Source organism: Rhinoderma darwinii, chromosome 4 (assembly GCF_050947455.1).
Source record: "Rhinoderma darwinii isolate aRhiDar2 chromosome 4, aRhiDar2.hap1, whole genome shotgun sequence".
Lineage (NCBI taxonomy): Eukaryota > Metazoa > Chordata > Amphibia > Anura > Rhinodermatidae > Rhinoderma > Rhinoderma darwinii.
In genome coordinates this window covers 145873176-145890695 of record NC_134690.1, presented here as the reverse complement: position 1 = coordinate 145890695, position 17520 = coordinate 145873176, and the positions used below count along the sequence as shown (strand labels likewise).

Genomic DNA, 17520 nt, shown 5'->3' with positions numbered 1-17520 from the left:
GAGTGGGAGAGCCTATCACTGCCTGGCCAGACGGACCTAGCTAGCATTTGATTCTGTCAAATGCCTTTTTGGCATCTAATTAAAGAATCATAAGGGGTGTGTGATGGAATTGGGCTTGATTGATGATGTCTAGGGTCTTGTCGTGGACCTCCCTGCCAGGCACGAAACCCAACTGATCTGAATGAACCAAGGTGGGTAGATGTTTTTTAGTCTATTGGTCAGGAGCTTGGCATACATTTTAAGTCCACATTGACTAGAGAGATGGGCCTATAACTGGCACAGAACAGGGGGTCTTTACCCTGTTTAGTGAGGACCGCGACATGCGCCTGAGTAGAATTAGGGGGAAATAGGACTTCAGGGGAAATTGTTTTAAAAGACTTGCGTAAGAGAGGTGAGAGTTGTTCAGCTAGAAATTTGCAGAATTTGGCGGTATATCCATCCGGTCCTGGGCTCTTCCCCCCAGGAGATCTTTTATCATAGCGAGAATTTCTGGAGAGGATAAGTCTTCCTCCATGTCCGTTATGTCTTCTGCGGACAAACGAGGAAAAGGGGAAGAGGGAGAGTCCCGGATCCCGTGGAGGGGGGCGTAAGTTATAAAAGCTGGAGTAGAAAGTGTGGACGTTTTTGGCAATATCAGGTGTAGTGTTGGCTAAAAGGCCTGTTGTAGATTTGAGGAAGGGTATATGAGATTGGAAATCTTGGCCTCTCATTGCTCTGGCAAACATGTGGTCACTCTTGTCGCCATGTTCATAGAATCTACAATGGCAAATTTGTAAGGTTCGTTTATGTACCGAGTCTAAAAGACATCTGGCCTCCTTTCGAGCACATGGCAGGTCTTGCAGAATTGAGATAGAGAGTGCATGTTTATGTGCCAGCTCAAGAGAGGAGACTTTCTGTAGGGCAATTTTGAGGGCGTAAGCCTTTTCTCTTTTAAGTCGGGCACCATGTTTCATAACGATCCCCCTGAGTACGCATTTGAGGGTTTCCCACTGCACCACAGGAGATGTGACATCGTGAGAATGGTCGGATACAAAGTGACCTACTGATTGTTTCAGGTCTGAGAGAAAGACCTCATCCAAGAGGAGAGTCTCATTGAATCTCCACGTCCAGGAGTTTCTGGTGAGAAAGGGGAGTCGTAAAGTGCAAAATACTGGGGCATGGTCTGACCATAAAATATTACAGATGGATGTGGAAGACACCCAAGGGAGAGCAGGATGTTGGAGGAGTATATAGTCCAGACGACTGTAGGTACCATGCAGAGGAGAGTAGTAACTGTATCCCTATCCCTAACAGTGCATTTTCCTATATTCTACTATAAGCCAGGGGCCTCAAACAAGTGGCCCGCGGGCCGCATGTGGCCCCTGAGGCTTTCATCTGCGGCCCGCGGGGCAACCTAGCTCCCTCGGGAGAGGAAAGAGCAGGCCGAAGGAGTAGCGTCCGAGTGCTAGAAGTGGCTCTGCTCCGGGACTCCGGCTCTGGGAAAGTCCCTGACATCACTGTCCATATATGGACAGTTATGTCAGAAGCATAGCAGGAGTCCCAGGCAGAGCGCTAGAAGCGGCTCTGCTCAGGGACTCCGGCTCTGGGGAAGCCCCTGACATCACTGTCCAAATATGGACAGTGATGTCAGGAGCAGAGCTGGAGTCCCAGGCAGAGTGGGCTGCCCAATCTTGACATTCTTGTGTCTGCCAAACGCTGCCAACTGAGCTGCCAGACTGCATTTAGCGAAACTTAACCCCTATCCGCACGAGTAAGTAACTGTACGTCGTTGCGGGAGGTTATTTCCCGCACGAGGACTTACAGTTACTGAGTTTTTCCCGGTGCACACTGTCGGCGACAGTGTGCACCGGGAACCGGGAGGTCAGCTGTCGCCGACAGCTGACACTCCACTCTTGCTGACCAGCGGTACTTTGCAGCTGATTTCGGCGAATTAACCCCTTAAATTCGGCGATCGGTTGCAATCGCCGAATTTTGGGAGTTTCTAACATATCGGCAGACCCCGGTCCGAAATTGCGGGGTTTGCCGATAGTTAGTATGGCAAAGGGAAGCCAAACAATGGCTTCCGTGTCTGCCATCGACGGAAGCCCATCAGGACCAACCTTCGGCTGGTGCTGATAGGCTTCCTGTCAGAGTGACAGGAAGTCACTGTGTCGTTCCCGATGCACACTGTCGGCGACAAGGTGTACATCGGGAACTTGGAGATCAGCTGTCCCCGACAACTGACACGCCAGTGTTGGCGATCAGCGGCTCATCGCCGCTGATTTCGGCAATTAACCCGTTACATGCGGGGCTCGATTGCGATATCCGCATGTAGGGGGTTTGTAGCACATCAGCAGCCCCCATTCAATTGTGGGGGCTGCTGATGCTTGTGATGGCATCCGGAGGTCATGCAATGGCCTCCGGGAATGCCATGTATGGAAGCCTATAAGGATCAGCCTCTGCTGATCCTCGTAGACTAAGGCTGGGTTCACACGACCTATTTTCAGACGTAAACGAGGCGTATTATGCCTCGTTTTACGTCTGAAAATAGGGCTACAATACGTCGGCAAACATCTGCCCATTCATTTGAATGGGTTTGCCGACGTACTGTGCAGACAACCTGTCATTTACGCGTCGTCGTTTGACAGCTGTCAAACGACGACGTGTAAAAATACAGCCTCGTCAAAAGAAGTGCAGGACACTTCTTTCAGACGTAATTTGAGCCGTACTTCATTCAACTCAATGAAGCACAGCTAAAAATTTACGGCTGTCAGAGAAGCCTCGCAAAATGCGAGAAGGAGCAATTACGGCTGAAACGAGGCAGCTGTTTTCTCCTGAAAACAGTCTGTCATTTCAGACGTAAAAGCCTGCTACCGTGTGCACATACCCTTAGGCTGGGTTCACACGACCTATTTTCAGACGTAAACGAGGCGTATTATGCCTCATTCTACGTCTGAAAATACGGCTGCAATACGTCGGCAAACATCTGCCCATTCATTTGAATGGGTTTGCCGACGTACTGTGCCGACGACCTGTAATTTACGCGTCGTCGTTTGACAGCTGTCATACGACGACGCGTAAAATGACTGCATCGTCAAAGAAGTGCAGGACACTTCTTTGGACGATTTTGGAGCCGTTTTCTCATAGACTTCAATAAAAACAGCTCCAAAAACGGACGTAAAAAACGCTGCGTAAAAAACCGCCGCGAAAAACGCGAGTTGCTCAAAAAACGTCTGAAAATCAGGGGCTGTTTTCCCTTGAAAACAGCTCCGTATTTTCAGACGTTTTTGGTCACTATATGTGCACATACCCTCACTGTCAGAGTGACTGTGACGTCACACTGATAGTTGGAATACATTACACTACCTAGGTAGTGTAATGTATTCTAGCAGCGATCACAGCTGCAGGTCAAAATAATAAAGTGTAAAAAGTAAAAGAAAAGTTAAAACAACAAAATAAAGTGTAAAAAGTAAAAAAAAGTTAATAAAAATGTTTTATAAAAGTGTAAAAATAAAAGTTTTTGTTTTCCTATAATAAGTCATTTATTATAGGGAAAAAATTAAAACGTTAAAAAAAAGTACACATATTTGGTATCACCGTGTTCATAACGATCCAAACTATGAAACTATAATGTTAATTTTTCCGCACGGTGAACGCCGCAAACAAAATAAACGGAAAACTATGTCAGCATCACTATTTTTTGGTCACCACCCCACCCAAGATATAGAATAAAAAGTGATCAAAAAGTCGCATTTGCCCCAAAATAGTACCAATAAAAATTACAACCCGTCCTGCAAAAAACAAGACCTCCCACACCTTTTTGGACAAAAAAATAAAAAAGTTACGGCTCAGAATAGGGTGTCTCAGAAAATAAATTATTTTATAGAAACTTAATTTTATTGAGAAAACGCTGCAAAACTAAAAAAAAACTATACACATATGGTATCGCCGTAATCGTACCGACTGGAAGAATAAAGCAAAACTTAATTTATTGCGCTCCCGGAATGCTGTAAGAAATAAAGAATTTAATGCGCCAAAATCGCTTGTTTTTTGGTCACCTTAGCTCTAAAAAAGATCCTGTGGGGTCAAAATGCTCACTATACCCCTAGAAAAATTCCTTGAGGGGTGTAGTTTCCAAAATAGGGTAACTTTTGGGTGGTTTCCACTATTTTGGTCCCTCCGGGGCGTTACAAATCCAACATGGCACTGGAAACCAATCCAGCAAAATCTGCGCTCCAAAATCAAAAAGGCGCTCCTTCCCTCCTGAGCCCTGCTGTGGGTCCAAACATCAGTTTACGACCACATATGGGGTATTGCCGTAATCGGGAGAAATTGCTTTACAAATGTTGGGGTGCTTTTTCTCCTTTATTCCTTGTAAAAATGAAAAAATTCTATGTTTCCACAGAAAAATAGGTGATTTTCATCTTCACAGACTATTTCCACTAAATTCTGCAAAAAAAACTGTGGGGTCAAAATGCTAACTATACCCCTAGAAAAATGCATTGAGGGGTGTAGTTTCCAAAATGGGGTCACTTTTGGGGGATTTCGACTGTTTATGTACCACAAGACCTCCTCAAACCTGACATGGTGCCTAAAATATATTCCTAAAAAACAAGGCCCCAAAATCCACTGGGTGCTCCTTTGCTTCTGAGGCCTGTGCTTCAGTCCATTAGGACACTAGGGCCACATGTTGGATATTTCTAAAATCTGCAGAATCTGGGCAATAAATATTAAGTTGCGTTTCTCTGGTAAAACCTTCTGTGTTACAGATTTTTTTTTATTACAAATGAATTTCGGCAAAAAAAATGAAATTTGTAAATTTCACCTCTACTTTGCCTTAATTCCCGTGAAACGCCTAAATTGTTAAAATACTTTCTGAATGTGGTTTTGAATACTTTGAGGGCTTCAGTTTTCAAAATGGGGTGATTTATGGGGACTTTCTAATATAGAAGGCCCTCAAAGCCACTTCAGAACTGAACTGGTCCCTGAAAAAATGGCCTATTGAAATTTTCTTGAAAATATGAGAAATTGCTGCTAAAGTTCTAAGCCTTGTAACGTCCTAGAAAAATAAAAGTAAGTGAAAAAAAATGATGCAAACATAAAGTAGACATATGGAGGATGTTAACTAGTAACTATTTTGTGTGGTATTACTATCTGTTTTTCACAAATAAATATTGAATTTATCGACCAAATTTTTTCACTAACATAAAGTACAATATGTCACGAGAAAACAATCTCAGAATCGCTTGGATAGGTAAAAGCGTTACGGAGTTATTACCACATAAAGTGACACATGTCAGATTTGAAAAAATCATCTGTGTCCACAAGACCAAAACAGGCTGTGTCCTAAAGGGGTTAAATTGGAGAACTGGATTGTTTTAATTAACACATGGAGTAAACCCGCAAATTTTATGAAAATTTAAACCGAACTGTATTATTATAGTAATGTAGCATTATTATAGTAATGTAGTATTGTTATAGTAGTTCAAATAACTAATTGATTAACAAATAATTTTGTATTGTATCAAATTTGAATGTAATGCGGCCCATCAACGTTTTTCAATGTGTGGCCCCTTTACACCGCCAAGTTTGAGACCCCTGCTATAGACTTTAATGTATCATCTGGCCACACCAAAAAAAGGCACCACAAAGCGGGAATACAAACGGCATTAAAAACACACCAAAACGCTGTGTTTGAAACCAGCCTTGTTCTTGTTTTAGTCAAAGCCAAAAGTGGATCCAAAAGGAAGGAAAGGTATAAGGAAAAGACTGATGCATCTCCTTTCTTTTGACTCCACTCCTGTGCCCAAAAAAGCACTTATTAATTGCATTAATTTCTCATGGTTTACCAAAATCTTTGCTTGTTGTTATTCAAGTTGGAACCTTTAGGCCCTGTTCACACAGAGTTTTTCTGCAGGCAGATTAAAGCTGCCTCAGAATTCCTTCAGGAAATTTGAAGCAAATTCAAGGACCGGCCGTAAAAAATGCCACGAAAAACGTTTAGAGATGAGAGCCGCAGGTTTTTGGGAGGTCAGAAGCAGAAACCACGGCATGCCACTTTTTTTCCCCGCGACCGGCCCGAAACCCGCCCGTAAAAAAAGGCCTCTGCCTCCCATTGAAATCAATGAGGGACAATTCCGATCGTTTTCGGCGCTGATTCCGATGCAGTTCCCGCGTCAAAATCAGTGCCCAAAAACCATGTGCGAACAGGGCCTTATTGTTTACTTCGAGTGGATACAATTCTGCCCATGGTCAAGTGATGGACACACAGGTGCTGGGATCGTTACAGTATGTGTATCAGAGTTGTGTCTTCTAGCGATCCCTTTTTTCCAATAAGGTACTGGTTTGACCGATGAGGTAGTGCAGCATCACTACCATTTCATGTGAAAGTACTTTACTATGAAAAGCTGCAGCAGAAAGACTTTACATGGTCGTTTCTTCATGTAATGTTTTGAGAACTGCTTCAAGATACAGTAGCGATATGGCTGAGTCACTATGACCACAAGTGAATTCAGCCGTATGATTTCTAAGACCTAGTTTACTAGTCCGAGAGCTCGAATCGGATTGGTCCCTATGGGAAACTGCTCCACTGTTCTCTATATGATAAATCTCCCCCCATTGTCCTCTCGTGTAGTATTATACAAAATAAATGTATTAAAACTAGTGCATATAAAACCGTAATGGTGACTTTATATTACAGCGGTCATTGATGGTTGGGAAATGAAAGTAATAACCTAATTGGTTGCATCTTTTCCCCATTTCCTTTTGAGTTCTTTTAGAAATTTTCTTAAAGTAATAATTTTATAATCACAAATATGTATTTTAGGGCAAAAACCACAGCAAGAAGTTACGGAATTATAGTGCATCGAGTAGTTGTCCAGCGTCATCAAGACACACCTTAGATACAGTGTCACCTGGATCATCTCCACCAAATGTAAGTGTCTCATTAAATAGTTGCATCCTACAGACCACAATGTCATGGCACATGACATATTCACCCCTTAAAGGCTATGTAAACCTTTGAAGACTATTTTTTTTTCCTTACTAAAACAATGTTATGAACAGAGACATGCACAACCCGCTGTCACCAAAGCCAACAGTCCTTCTGACCTGACAGATTCGGTTTCAGTGCAAGGTACAGCTTCTATGTATCTCAAAAATTCAAATTATTTTTAATAAAAACCAATGACAAAGTTACACTAAGAACATTGTTTTAGTAAGAAGAAAAAAGTTTTCAAAGGTTTATATAGCCTTTAAAAAGGCTCTGTCACCAGATTCTCAAACCCCTATCTCCTATTGCATGTGATCGGCGCTGAAATGTAGAGAACAGTAACGTGTTTTTTTTAAAAAAAAACGTTAATTTTTGGCCAAGTTATGAGCTATTTTATATTTATGCAAATGAGGTTTGAAATGGACAACTGGGCGTTTTTTTTTCGTTATGTCCAACTGGGCGTGTATTGTGTTTTTAACTGGGCGTGTTTACGTGTATGACGCTGACCAATCAGTGACCAGTCAGCATCATACACTCATCTCCATTGATTTACACAGCAGCGATGTGCAGCCACATAAACAGAGATTAACGTTAATCAAGTGTCCTGATAATGAATACACATGATCATCCAGCCTGGACGTGATGTGTATTCAGAATCCTGACACTTCTGACTCTTTTCTGTGAGATTCCAGCAAGCCACACGTAATCTCGCGAGATTACGGAGGTAAACGAGATTTTGTTTTCCTTGCTAGAAATCTCAAAGAAAAGAGTCAGAAGTGTCAGGATTCTGAATACACATGACGTCCAGGCTGGATTTCATGTGTATTCATTATCAGGACACTTGATTAACGTTAATCTCTGTTTATGTGGCTGCACATCGCTGCTGTGTAAATGAATGTAGAGGAGTGTATGATGCTGACTGGTCACTGATTGGTCAGCGTCATACACGTAAACACGCCCAGTTAAAAACACAATACACGCCCAGTTGTCCATTTCAAACCTGATTTGCATATATATAAAATAGCTCATAACTTGGCCAAAAATGAACGTTTTAAAAAAACAAAAAACTTTACTGTTATCTACATTGCAGCGCCGATCACATGCAATAGGAGAATCTGGTGACAGAGCCTCTTTAAGGTCAGCCTATTTATCACTTTCTCACCAATTTTTTTTCATGATTTCATCATTGAAAATTTTTTATACCTTTTTTACTTTTCTGTCGACAAAGCTTTACGATTGTGTTTTTATTTTCTGCGTTACGTGTTGTAGTTTTTATTGTTATAATTTTTATGTAAATAGAATTTATTGAACTTTTATTCATATTTTTTGTGGGAAAAAGGAAAAAACCCAGCAGTTTCAGCATTGATTTTTTTTGTGGGTTTTTTTCTTCCTTTTTTACACCCAGTCGCTATTGACCACGGCATCTAAGGGGTTGACTGAGCCAAACCGTTATGCCCATCCCTCTCACTTCCTGCTGCTGCATCTGTACTTGCGGCAGTGAGTGAATGGGGATGAGTGAGAGGAAGCCCCAGAACCAATTCCCTTGGGTGCAACAGCGGTCGTCGATTCACGTCCTAATGGAAAGTGTCACTTTCCATAGGATCTGAAAAGCCAGCACTGTGAAAGGGAAACGGTTAAATAGGGCTTTGTAGACCATATCCGTGATGTCAGCGAGATGTAACCTCCATCTAAGTAATCTGGATTAGACCCATGTTCTTATGTGACCCTTGAATACACAAACTGACTATTAAATCTCATGAGATCATTACGACCCTGAATTTCCCCTTGACAATGAGGTTAACCATAAGTTACCCTTCCCCCTTGTCAGAAAATTGTGTTCTATGTGTGATCTATGCAACTGTATGACATATGTGTTCAAAGCCGGCATTGTGAGATTTTCTCTATGTTTGTGCTGAATGTAAAGTCCAAACGCGATGTGCTTGCTTCTGTATTTGGAGTCCAAAAAGCATACACTGGGTCTTCATCTTTGTCCAACAATACCAAAATTCTATAAATTATAGAATTGGTCTGTTTATGGAAATTTTTTATGGAACATTTTTATTCCTGGCAAGTGTGTAGATCCAGCAGTGTCCACTAGAGAGCGCCTGGAATTTAATATTGTATCAGAAGAAATCATTCTGCATATTTCGGCTGCACTATGTTGGTGTATAACCACTACACTCTTTACATTTCACTGCATCGATGTTCAAGAAGGCCAACTTGAAAAAAGTCCTGCCTGACTAATACATTGGCTTTATGATTTTATAATATGCACGATGTAATAATACAGACAGAATTCTTATATCATACCTGGTGCCTTGAAATTTTACATACTAATGGGAAAGGCACAGCAAAAACCTGTCCTAAATCCTCTGATATTTTGAGGGTCAGACAACGTCAGTGCTTCATCTGTGGCCACTGACAATGAATCTTATATCGGAAATCTAGAAAGTGGATGTAGCTATCATTAGTTTATAGAATATGGCTTAGATTTACAAATTAGATTATGTGACTCTATTTTGAGTATATAAATGATAAAAGGACAACATTTCTGTTAAGCGGTGATATTATCATAAAAACTGACCGTAGGATGGACTCTGTTAAATTAGGTAATCTGTAAAATGCCAGAATAAAGCTAAATTAGAGGCTGCAATGTATCTACAAAATACAATGCCAAGACCTGATATTGGGGAGGGGGATATACTTATGTAGTGTCCGGAGGTGCTAATATGTTATTTTACTGATAGAGGAATTAACATACATATTCTGCTTGGCCGAACCTGCATGTTAATGGGAAGATTGGGGGTGATAACTGCCGGCAGAACAACTCTCAGCCGGCAGTTATAGAAGTCTTTATGTTGGATAGAAGCAATTTGGTCCCCCATTCTGCACTTCGGGTGCCATTTAGTTGGTACAATGGCACCTACTAACTTAGCTTTATTATTGTATCTTGCAGATGTTCTAATTTAACTAGTTTTACAATGGTAACAACAATGCCTATCATTGAAATTATCACAGCCTATTGAATGGTGCTACCCAAAAGTTTGTTATCTGGGGATTGAAATGTAAAAAGTGAGTATTTATTATTAGATATGCTATTGAAAACTATTTAGTAATTATTAGTTAAGGTTTCTTTATAATTAGTTTGTTGATTCATTATAAAATGATACAATCAGATTAATGATTTATCTTAGAAATAAAAGTTGTGTTTAATTCATTCAGGTGACAACTCCGAAAAGTGGGGGGCGGGTGATCCTTGCTACTGAGAATGACTATTGCAAACTATGTGATGCTTCCTTCAGCTCTCCGGTGGTCGCTCAAGCACACTACCAAGGAAAAAACCATGCCAAGAGATTGCGTCTGGCTGAGACACCCGCTAATGCTTTCATGTAGGTATAAATGAGACCATCCCTTAGAAGCGGAGTATGTTTTTTAATCTTCCCACTGCTTTTCTCCCCTTTAATTTCCCATCCCTTTAGTCTCGAAAGAGAAAAAAAAGTCTGCATGTCCTTGTAGATGAATGGGGGGAGAGGGCATTTCCTATTCAGTTAGGGTATGTTCACACGCTAGCTGGCTTTTATGGCTGAAATGACAGCCTGTTTTCAGAAGAAAACAGCTGCGTCGTTTCAGCCGTGAGGCTGGGTTCACACGACCTATTTTCAGATGTAAACAAGGCGTTTTATGCCTCTGTAATGGCAGTAAGGAGGTGAAGGGAACAAGTGAGCCCTAATCTACCCACCGCCCTGTCCCTGCCTACTTGCAACGACCCGCCCTAGGCGACGGGGTACAACTGGGCGATAGTCCCTACACTCAATAGGTGCACGAGAGGTCCCTACGCTGTCTAAGTGCAAGGGAGTACAAACAGGGAACACGCAAGGGAAGGGGCAGTAGCCCACGGAACGCCGCGAGGAAACGGAGCGGTGAATGAGTCAGTCAGGATCAGGATGTAGTGGAGTATACCAACGAGAGCACGGAGCAGGAAGCAAGCCAGGGGCAAAGCGAAGCAGGAGAAGCGGAACTGAAGCAAGGCAGAAGCACGGCAGAAGCAGGCTGGAGCAAGGCAGCAGTGGGGCCAGGAATCCAAGAAGAATAACAAGCACTGAGGAAGAGAACACGGCAGGTATAAATGGACAGGGGGCGGAGCTAACTCCGACTGACCAGGCCGCGATAGGCTCTCCCACTCCTAAGCCTGCCACCCTGGTTGGTGGGAGCCGGTGTCAGTCTAAGAGGTCTAGCCTCAGGTGTCGACTGATTAATCCCGGGAGTATACACAGACGTAGTACCTGGCAGATCCTTTACAGCCTCGTTTTACGTCTGAAAATAGGGCTACAATACGTCGGCAAACATCTGTCCATTCATCTGAATGAGTTTACCGACGTACTGTGCAGACAACCTGTCATTTACGCGTCGTCATTTGACAGCTGTCAAACGACGACGCGTAAAAATACAGCCTCGTCAAAAGAAGTGCAGGACACTTCTTTCAGACGTAATTTGAGCCGTTCTTCATTGAACTCAATGAAGCACAGCTCAAAATTTACGGCTGTCAGAGAAGCCTCGCAAAATACGAGGAGGAGCATTTACGTCTGAAACGAGGCAGCTGTTTTCTCCTGAAAACAGTCTGTCTTTTCAGACGTAAAAGCCTCTCATCGTGTGCACATACCCTCAATGCTCCTCCTCGTAAAATATACGAGGCGTCTGTGACAATCGTATATCTTGAGCTGCTCTTCATTGAGTTCAATGAAGAACAGCTCAAATTACGTGGCAAAGAAGTGCCCTGCACTTCTTTGCCGAGGCAGTCAATTTACGCGTCGTCGTTTGACAGCTGTCAAACGACGACGCGTAAATGACAGGTCGTCTGCACAATACGTCGGCAAACCCATTCAAATGAATGGGCAGATGTTTGCCGACATATTGTAGCCCTATTTTCAGACGTAAAACGAGGCATAATACGCCTCGTTTACGTCTGAAAATAGGTCGTGTGAACCCAGCCTTACGGGTCTCTATTCAGATGACCGCCCCTTTTCTCAGTATTTTCAGCTGTTTCACTGGTGTCATCGATGTCCCCTCTGCTATTCTCCCATACATTAACACATTTTCATTTCACACGTTGTGACCTCATGCGTCGTCTTTTTAAATTGATCTGTTCTATTATATCATTAAAAATCATAGTAGTCCTAGTTACATTACTATTTTGGGCTTTTTAGCCATACAAGTAAATTTTAAATACTCTTCTATGACTGTCTCAGGCCCTGTTCACACAGAGTTTTTTGCAGGCAGAAAACTCTGCCTGGAAAAATCAGCTCTGGTTTTTTTTTTAAGTGGTTTTGCACCACAGGCGTTTTTTGATGCGCTTTTTTTACTTTTTTTTTTTTTTTTAACCTATTTCTTCAACAGGCAAAGGAAAAAACTGCAAGCATTTTTTTACATAAATCGCGTCAAAAAACGCATAAAAAAACGCGTTGCCCGTTCGCAGCGTTTTTTCTGCCTCCCATTGATTTCAAATGGGGTTTTTTCTTTTTCCTGCGAGCGTTTTTTTCTGCTCGCGGGAAAAAAAATGCCTCCACCTTCCATTGAAAACAAAGGGAGGCTGTCTGTTGCCGCGGTTTTTGCCGCGGTTTCCGCAGCAACAAACGTTTAAAAAAACTCAGTGTGAACAGAGCTTTAGAATCTTTATAAATTTTACTGTACATAGTCCAAATATTGTTCTTACAAAGACGTAATTCAGTGTTAGGGTCCTATTACATGGGCAGGTAAATTGCCTGTATCAAGCACGAATCAAGTATATAGTAAGTCAATCGGCGCTCATTTACCAAATTTGTATGTTGGAACTGTAATAAGATTTTGTACCAACCGTCATTTAGGTACAAAAATCCCGGAAAGACAGAACTGTGTTTTTTTTCATTCCCTACGCCCCAAAAAATAATAAAAGTTATTCAATAATTTATATGTACCCCAAAATGGTTTATGACTCGTTACGCATAAAATAAGCCCACATACAGCTACATTGACAGAAAAATAAAAAAGTTATTGTTCTTGGAATGCAGCAATAAAATAGTTTTTTCCTATGAAATGTGCTATTATTGTTCAAAAGTTGTAAAACATAAAATAAACTATACATATTTGGTATCTCCGTAATCGTACTGACACAAAGAATAAGGCGAAATTCACACGAACGTGTGCATTTTGCGTGCAGCAAAAAACGCAGCGTTTTGCGCGCGTTGCAGTTCCGTGTCTTATCAGTGAATGGTGCGTTGCTGCGTGATTTTGGCGCATATGGCATCGTTATGACACTGTTTTTATGTTTAGAAACAGAAATGAAGGAGGTGCTTTTATTTTTGCCTTCATTTCTTGAACAACTGTTGCGCAAATCACTCGCAGCACACGGAAGTGCATCCGTGTGCCGCGCGTGATTTTCACGCACCCATTGACTTCAATGGGTGCGTGATGCGCGAAAACCGCTCAAGTATAGGACATGTCGTGAGTTTTACGCAGCGGACGCACGCTGCGTGGAAATCATGGACTGTCTGAACAGCCCCATTGAGTTACATAGGTCCGTGCACTGCGCGTTATTTTCATAAGGCCTAAAGGTAACACATTATTTATTCCACATGGTAAACGACTGAAATTTAAGTTAAATCAAAGTTAATCGGTAAATTATATGTGCCCCAAAATGGTGCCATTGAAAAATACAACTCAACTCTCAAAAAACAAGCCCTCATAAAGCCACAGTGCTGTAAAAAATGTCTTCTATTTTTGCATATTTGGCACACTTGAATGTTTCAAATAATCAAATCCCCTTTAATATTAGACAAGTAAACACAAAATGACAATATCATTTATTGAAAGAAAAATGCTGTTCAGCCCTATCTGGCCCTATGTGAAAAAGTAATTGCCCACTTATCTACTAAATCCACCCATTATTACATTTAATTAAATATTTAGTTCAATTCCACCAGCCACACCCAGGCATGATTAATGCCAGACCTGTTCAATGCAAACATCACTTGAAGTGTAACTAAACTTTTAGGGTATGTTCACATGAGGTCATTACGTCCCTAATTGACGGACGTATTTCGGCCGCAAGTACCGGACTGAACACAGTGCAGGGAGCCAGGCTCCTAGCATCATACTTATGTACGACGCTAGGAGTCCCTGCCTCGCTGCCGGACAACTGTCTCGTACTGAAAACATGATTACAGTACGGGACAGTTGTCCGGCAGCGAGGCAGGGACTCCTAGCGTCATACATAACTATGATGCTAGGAGCCCGGCTCCCTGCACTGTGTTCGGTCCGGTACTTGCGGCCGAAATACGTCCGTCAATCACGGACGTAATGACCTCGTGTGAACATACCCTAAGGGTATGTTCACACGGCAACGCAAAATACGTCTGAAATTCAGGAGCTGTTTTCAGGCGAAAACAGCTCCTGAATTTCAGTCGTTTTTGCAAGTGCACGCGTTTTTCACGGCGTCCATTATGGACATAATTGGAGCTGTTTTTCAATGGAGTTTCAGTTACGTCCCAAGAAGTGACATGCACTTCTTTGAGGCGGGCGTCTTTTTACGCACCGTCTTTTGACAGCGATGCGTAAAAATACACCTCGTCTGCACAGAACATCGTAAAACTTATTGAAATCAATGGGCAGATGTTTGCACAAGTATTGGAGCCGTTTTTTCAGGCGTAATTCGAGGCGTAAAACGCCCGAATTACGTCTGAAAATAGGCCGTGTGAAAATACCCTTATAAAACCTTTGACATGCCATAGTGACATATAAGAATATTTGATCAGTGGGAGTCAGAGCACTGACACATCCATTCAGGGGCGTAACTAGGAAAGACTGGGCCCCATAGCAAACTTTTGAATGGGGCCCCCCTCCGCTGGGTATCACATAACCCCCCTTGTAGATAGTGCCTCCCTATAGATTCCACCACACAGCGCCCCCCTATAGATAGCACCATACACAGCCCCTTGTAGGTAGCGCCATACACAGCCCCCTGTAGATAACGTCTTACAGCCCCCTGTAGATAATGCCATACAGCCCGCCCTGTAGATAACGCCATACAGCCCCCCTGAAGATAAAGCCAAACAGCCCCCCTTGTAGATAACGCCATACAGAGACCCCCTCTAGATAACGCCATACAGCGTCCCCCTGTAGATAACGCTATACAGAGTCCCCCCTGTAGATAACGCCATACAGCCCCCCTGTAGATAAAGCCATACAACCCCCCTGTAGATAACGCCATACAGACCCCCTGTAGATAACGCCATACAGACCCCCCTGTAGATAATGCCATACAGACCCCCCCGTAGATAACACCATACAGAACCCCGCTGTAGATAACGCCATAAGGACCTCCCCTGTAGATAACACCATACAGACCCCCCCTGTAGATAACTCCATACAGCCCCCCTGTAGATAACTCCATACAGCCCCCCTGTAGTTAACGCCATACAGCCCCCTGTAGATAACGCCATACAGACACCCCCTGTAGATAACGCCATACAGAGACCCCCTGTAGATAACGCCATACACCGTCCCCCTGTAGATAACGCCATACAGACCCCCCTGTAGATAACGCCATACAGACCTCCCTGTAGATAACGCCATACAGACCCCCCTGTAGATAACGCCATACAGACCCCCCCCCGTAGATAACGCCATACAGAACCCCCCTGTAGATAACGCCATTCGGACCCCCCCTGTAGATAACACCATACAGACCCCCCTGTAGATAACGCCATACAGACCCCCCTGTAGATAACGCCATACAGACCCACCCTGTAGATATCGCCATATAGCCCCCCCCCCAAAAAAAACGGCCTATAGTTTGTCCTACGAAAGAGATGTATACCCTATCCACAGGATAGGGGATACATGTGTGATCGCTGGCAGCGATAAGGAGAACGGGGGACCGAAAGTCCCTCGAAGTTCTCCATGACAAACCTTAGACTTCCGGGGTCTGTCTGCAGCTCCATAGAAATGACTTGCGCACCGGTCGCGCTTGTGCGCATGCGTGACCAGCGCTCCTTTCATTTTTATTGAACTGCGCAAACGCCGGAAGTCCGAGGTTTGTCATGGAGAACTTCGGGGGACTTTCGGTCCCCCGTTCTCCTTATCGCTGCCAGCGATCACACATGTATCCCCTATCCTGTGGACAGGGGATGCATGCATGTTTATTGTAGGAACAACCCCTTCAGTGGCGTCGCGCTGTAGCAGCCATAGCAGTTGCTAGCGGAGCCTCCAGCCATGGGGAGGACCGTGCCGGCGGTTGGCATGAGCCCCCTCATGTTGCTGGCCCCGTAGCAGCCGCTACGGCTGCTATAGCGGTAGTTACGCCACTGCCTCCATCGATCGATAAAACAAAGCGGCAGAAGCACTCGGGTAAGCGCTGTTTCACTTCATTTCTGATCGGCTTTCATTGAAAAGCTGAGCGAGCAGCGTACAAATGCCTAGATTTTCCATTGAGCCTGTACATGCTGTCAATCTGCAGAGACGACAAGCCTTCTTTCAGCCGGATTCACACGAGCGTGTGCACTTTGCGCACGCAAAAAAATGTGGCGTTTTGCGCGTGCAAAAGGTCCATAAAAGCTCCGTGTGTCATCACCATATGGTGCGTGGCTGCGTGATTATTATGACACTCTGTCACGTGGTGCTTTTCTGTTTTCATTCATAGTTTTGACTACTGTAGCGCATCACACGCGGCACACGGAATTGCGTCCGAGTGCCGTACGCAGTTTTCAGGCACCCATTGACTTCAATGGGTGCGTGATGCGCGAAAAACGGGCAAATATAGGACATGTCGTGAGTTTTATGCAGCGGACATACGCTGCGTGAAAATCACTGAATGTCTGAATGGCCCCATTGACTAACATAGGTCCGTGCGAGGCGCGTGAAAATTACGCGCGTTGCACGGACGTATTATACGTTCGTCTGAATAAGCCCTAACTGTGAGAACTGTGAAACTATAGAATAGTCTACCGCAGGAGCTGGTCACAGCAGGGACAGTAGATGGCTTTAAAAAAGGGTTAGATAATTTCCTGGAACAAAAAAATATTAGCTCCTATGTGTAGAAATTTTTCCTTCCCTTTTCCCATCCCTTGGTTGAACTTGTGTCTTTTTTTCAACCGTACGAACTATGTAACTATGTAACTATGTACACCGATCGCTCGGCTTTTCCGACAAAAGCCAATCAGAATAAAAGCTGCATTTTGTGATTACTCGCATTGTCTTTATCTTTTATTACAATTAGTTGGATCATCTGAAACATTTAAATGTGACAAAATCGGGTGAGGGGCAAATATTTTTTCACAGCACTGTACATCGATGGAAAAAGTAAAAAAAGTCATGACTCTTAATGCGGTGACGCAAAAATTACTATAAACCCTTCAGTCCATAACGCCAAAATAGGCCTGGTCCTGAAAGAGTTAATGTACACCAACCTGCTACTGTACAAAATATTTCTACTTTTCCGGTTGGTATATGAATGTAAACATGTAGCATCACTATGTGATAGCTTTTCCTCAGTAATGTCATATAACGTGATTTTGTCA

At 43.2% G+C, this 17520-nt stretch overlaps 1 protein-coding gene across 1 annotated transcript in view; it reads left to right on the top strand.

Moving 5' to 3' along the window:
• The window catches only part of ZMAT3 (zinc finger matrin-type 3), a 72219-nt gene that overhangs the window by 34860 nt on the left and 19839 nt on the right, over positions 1-17520 (top strand). Inside the window, exons 3-4 of the mRNA XM_075861646.1 lie at positions 6806-6913; positions 10193-10359. Coding sequence (XP_075717761.1) covers positions 6806-6913; positions 10193-10359 — 275 coding nt within the window. The remainder of the gene's footprint in view (positions 1-6805; positions 6914-10192; positions 10360-17520) is intronic.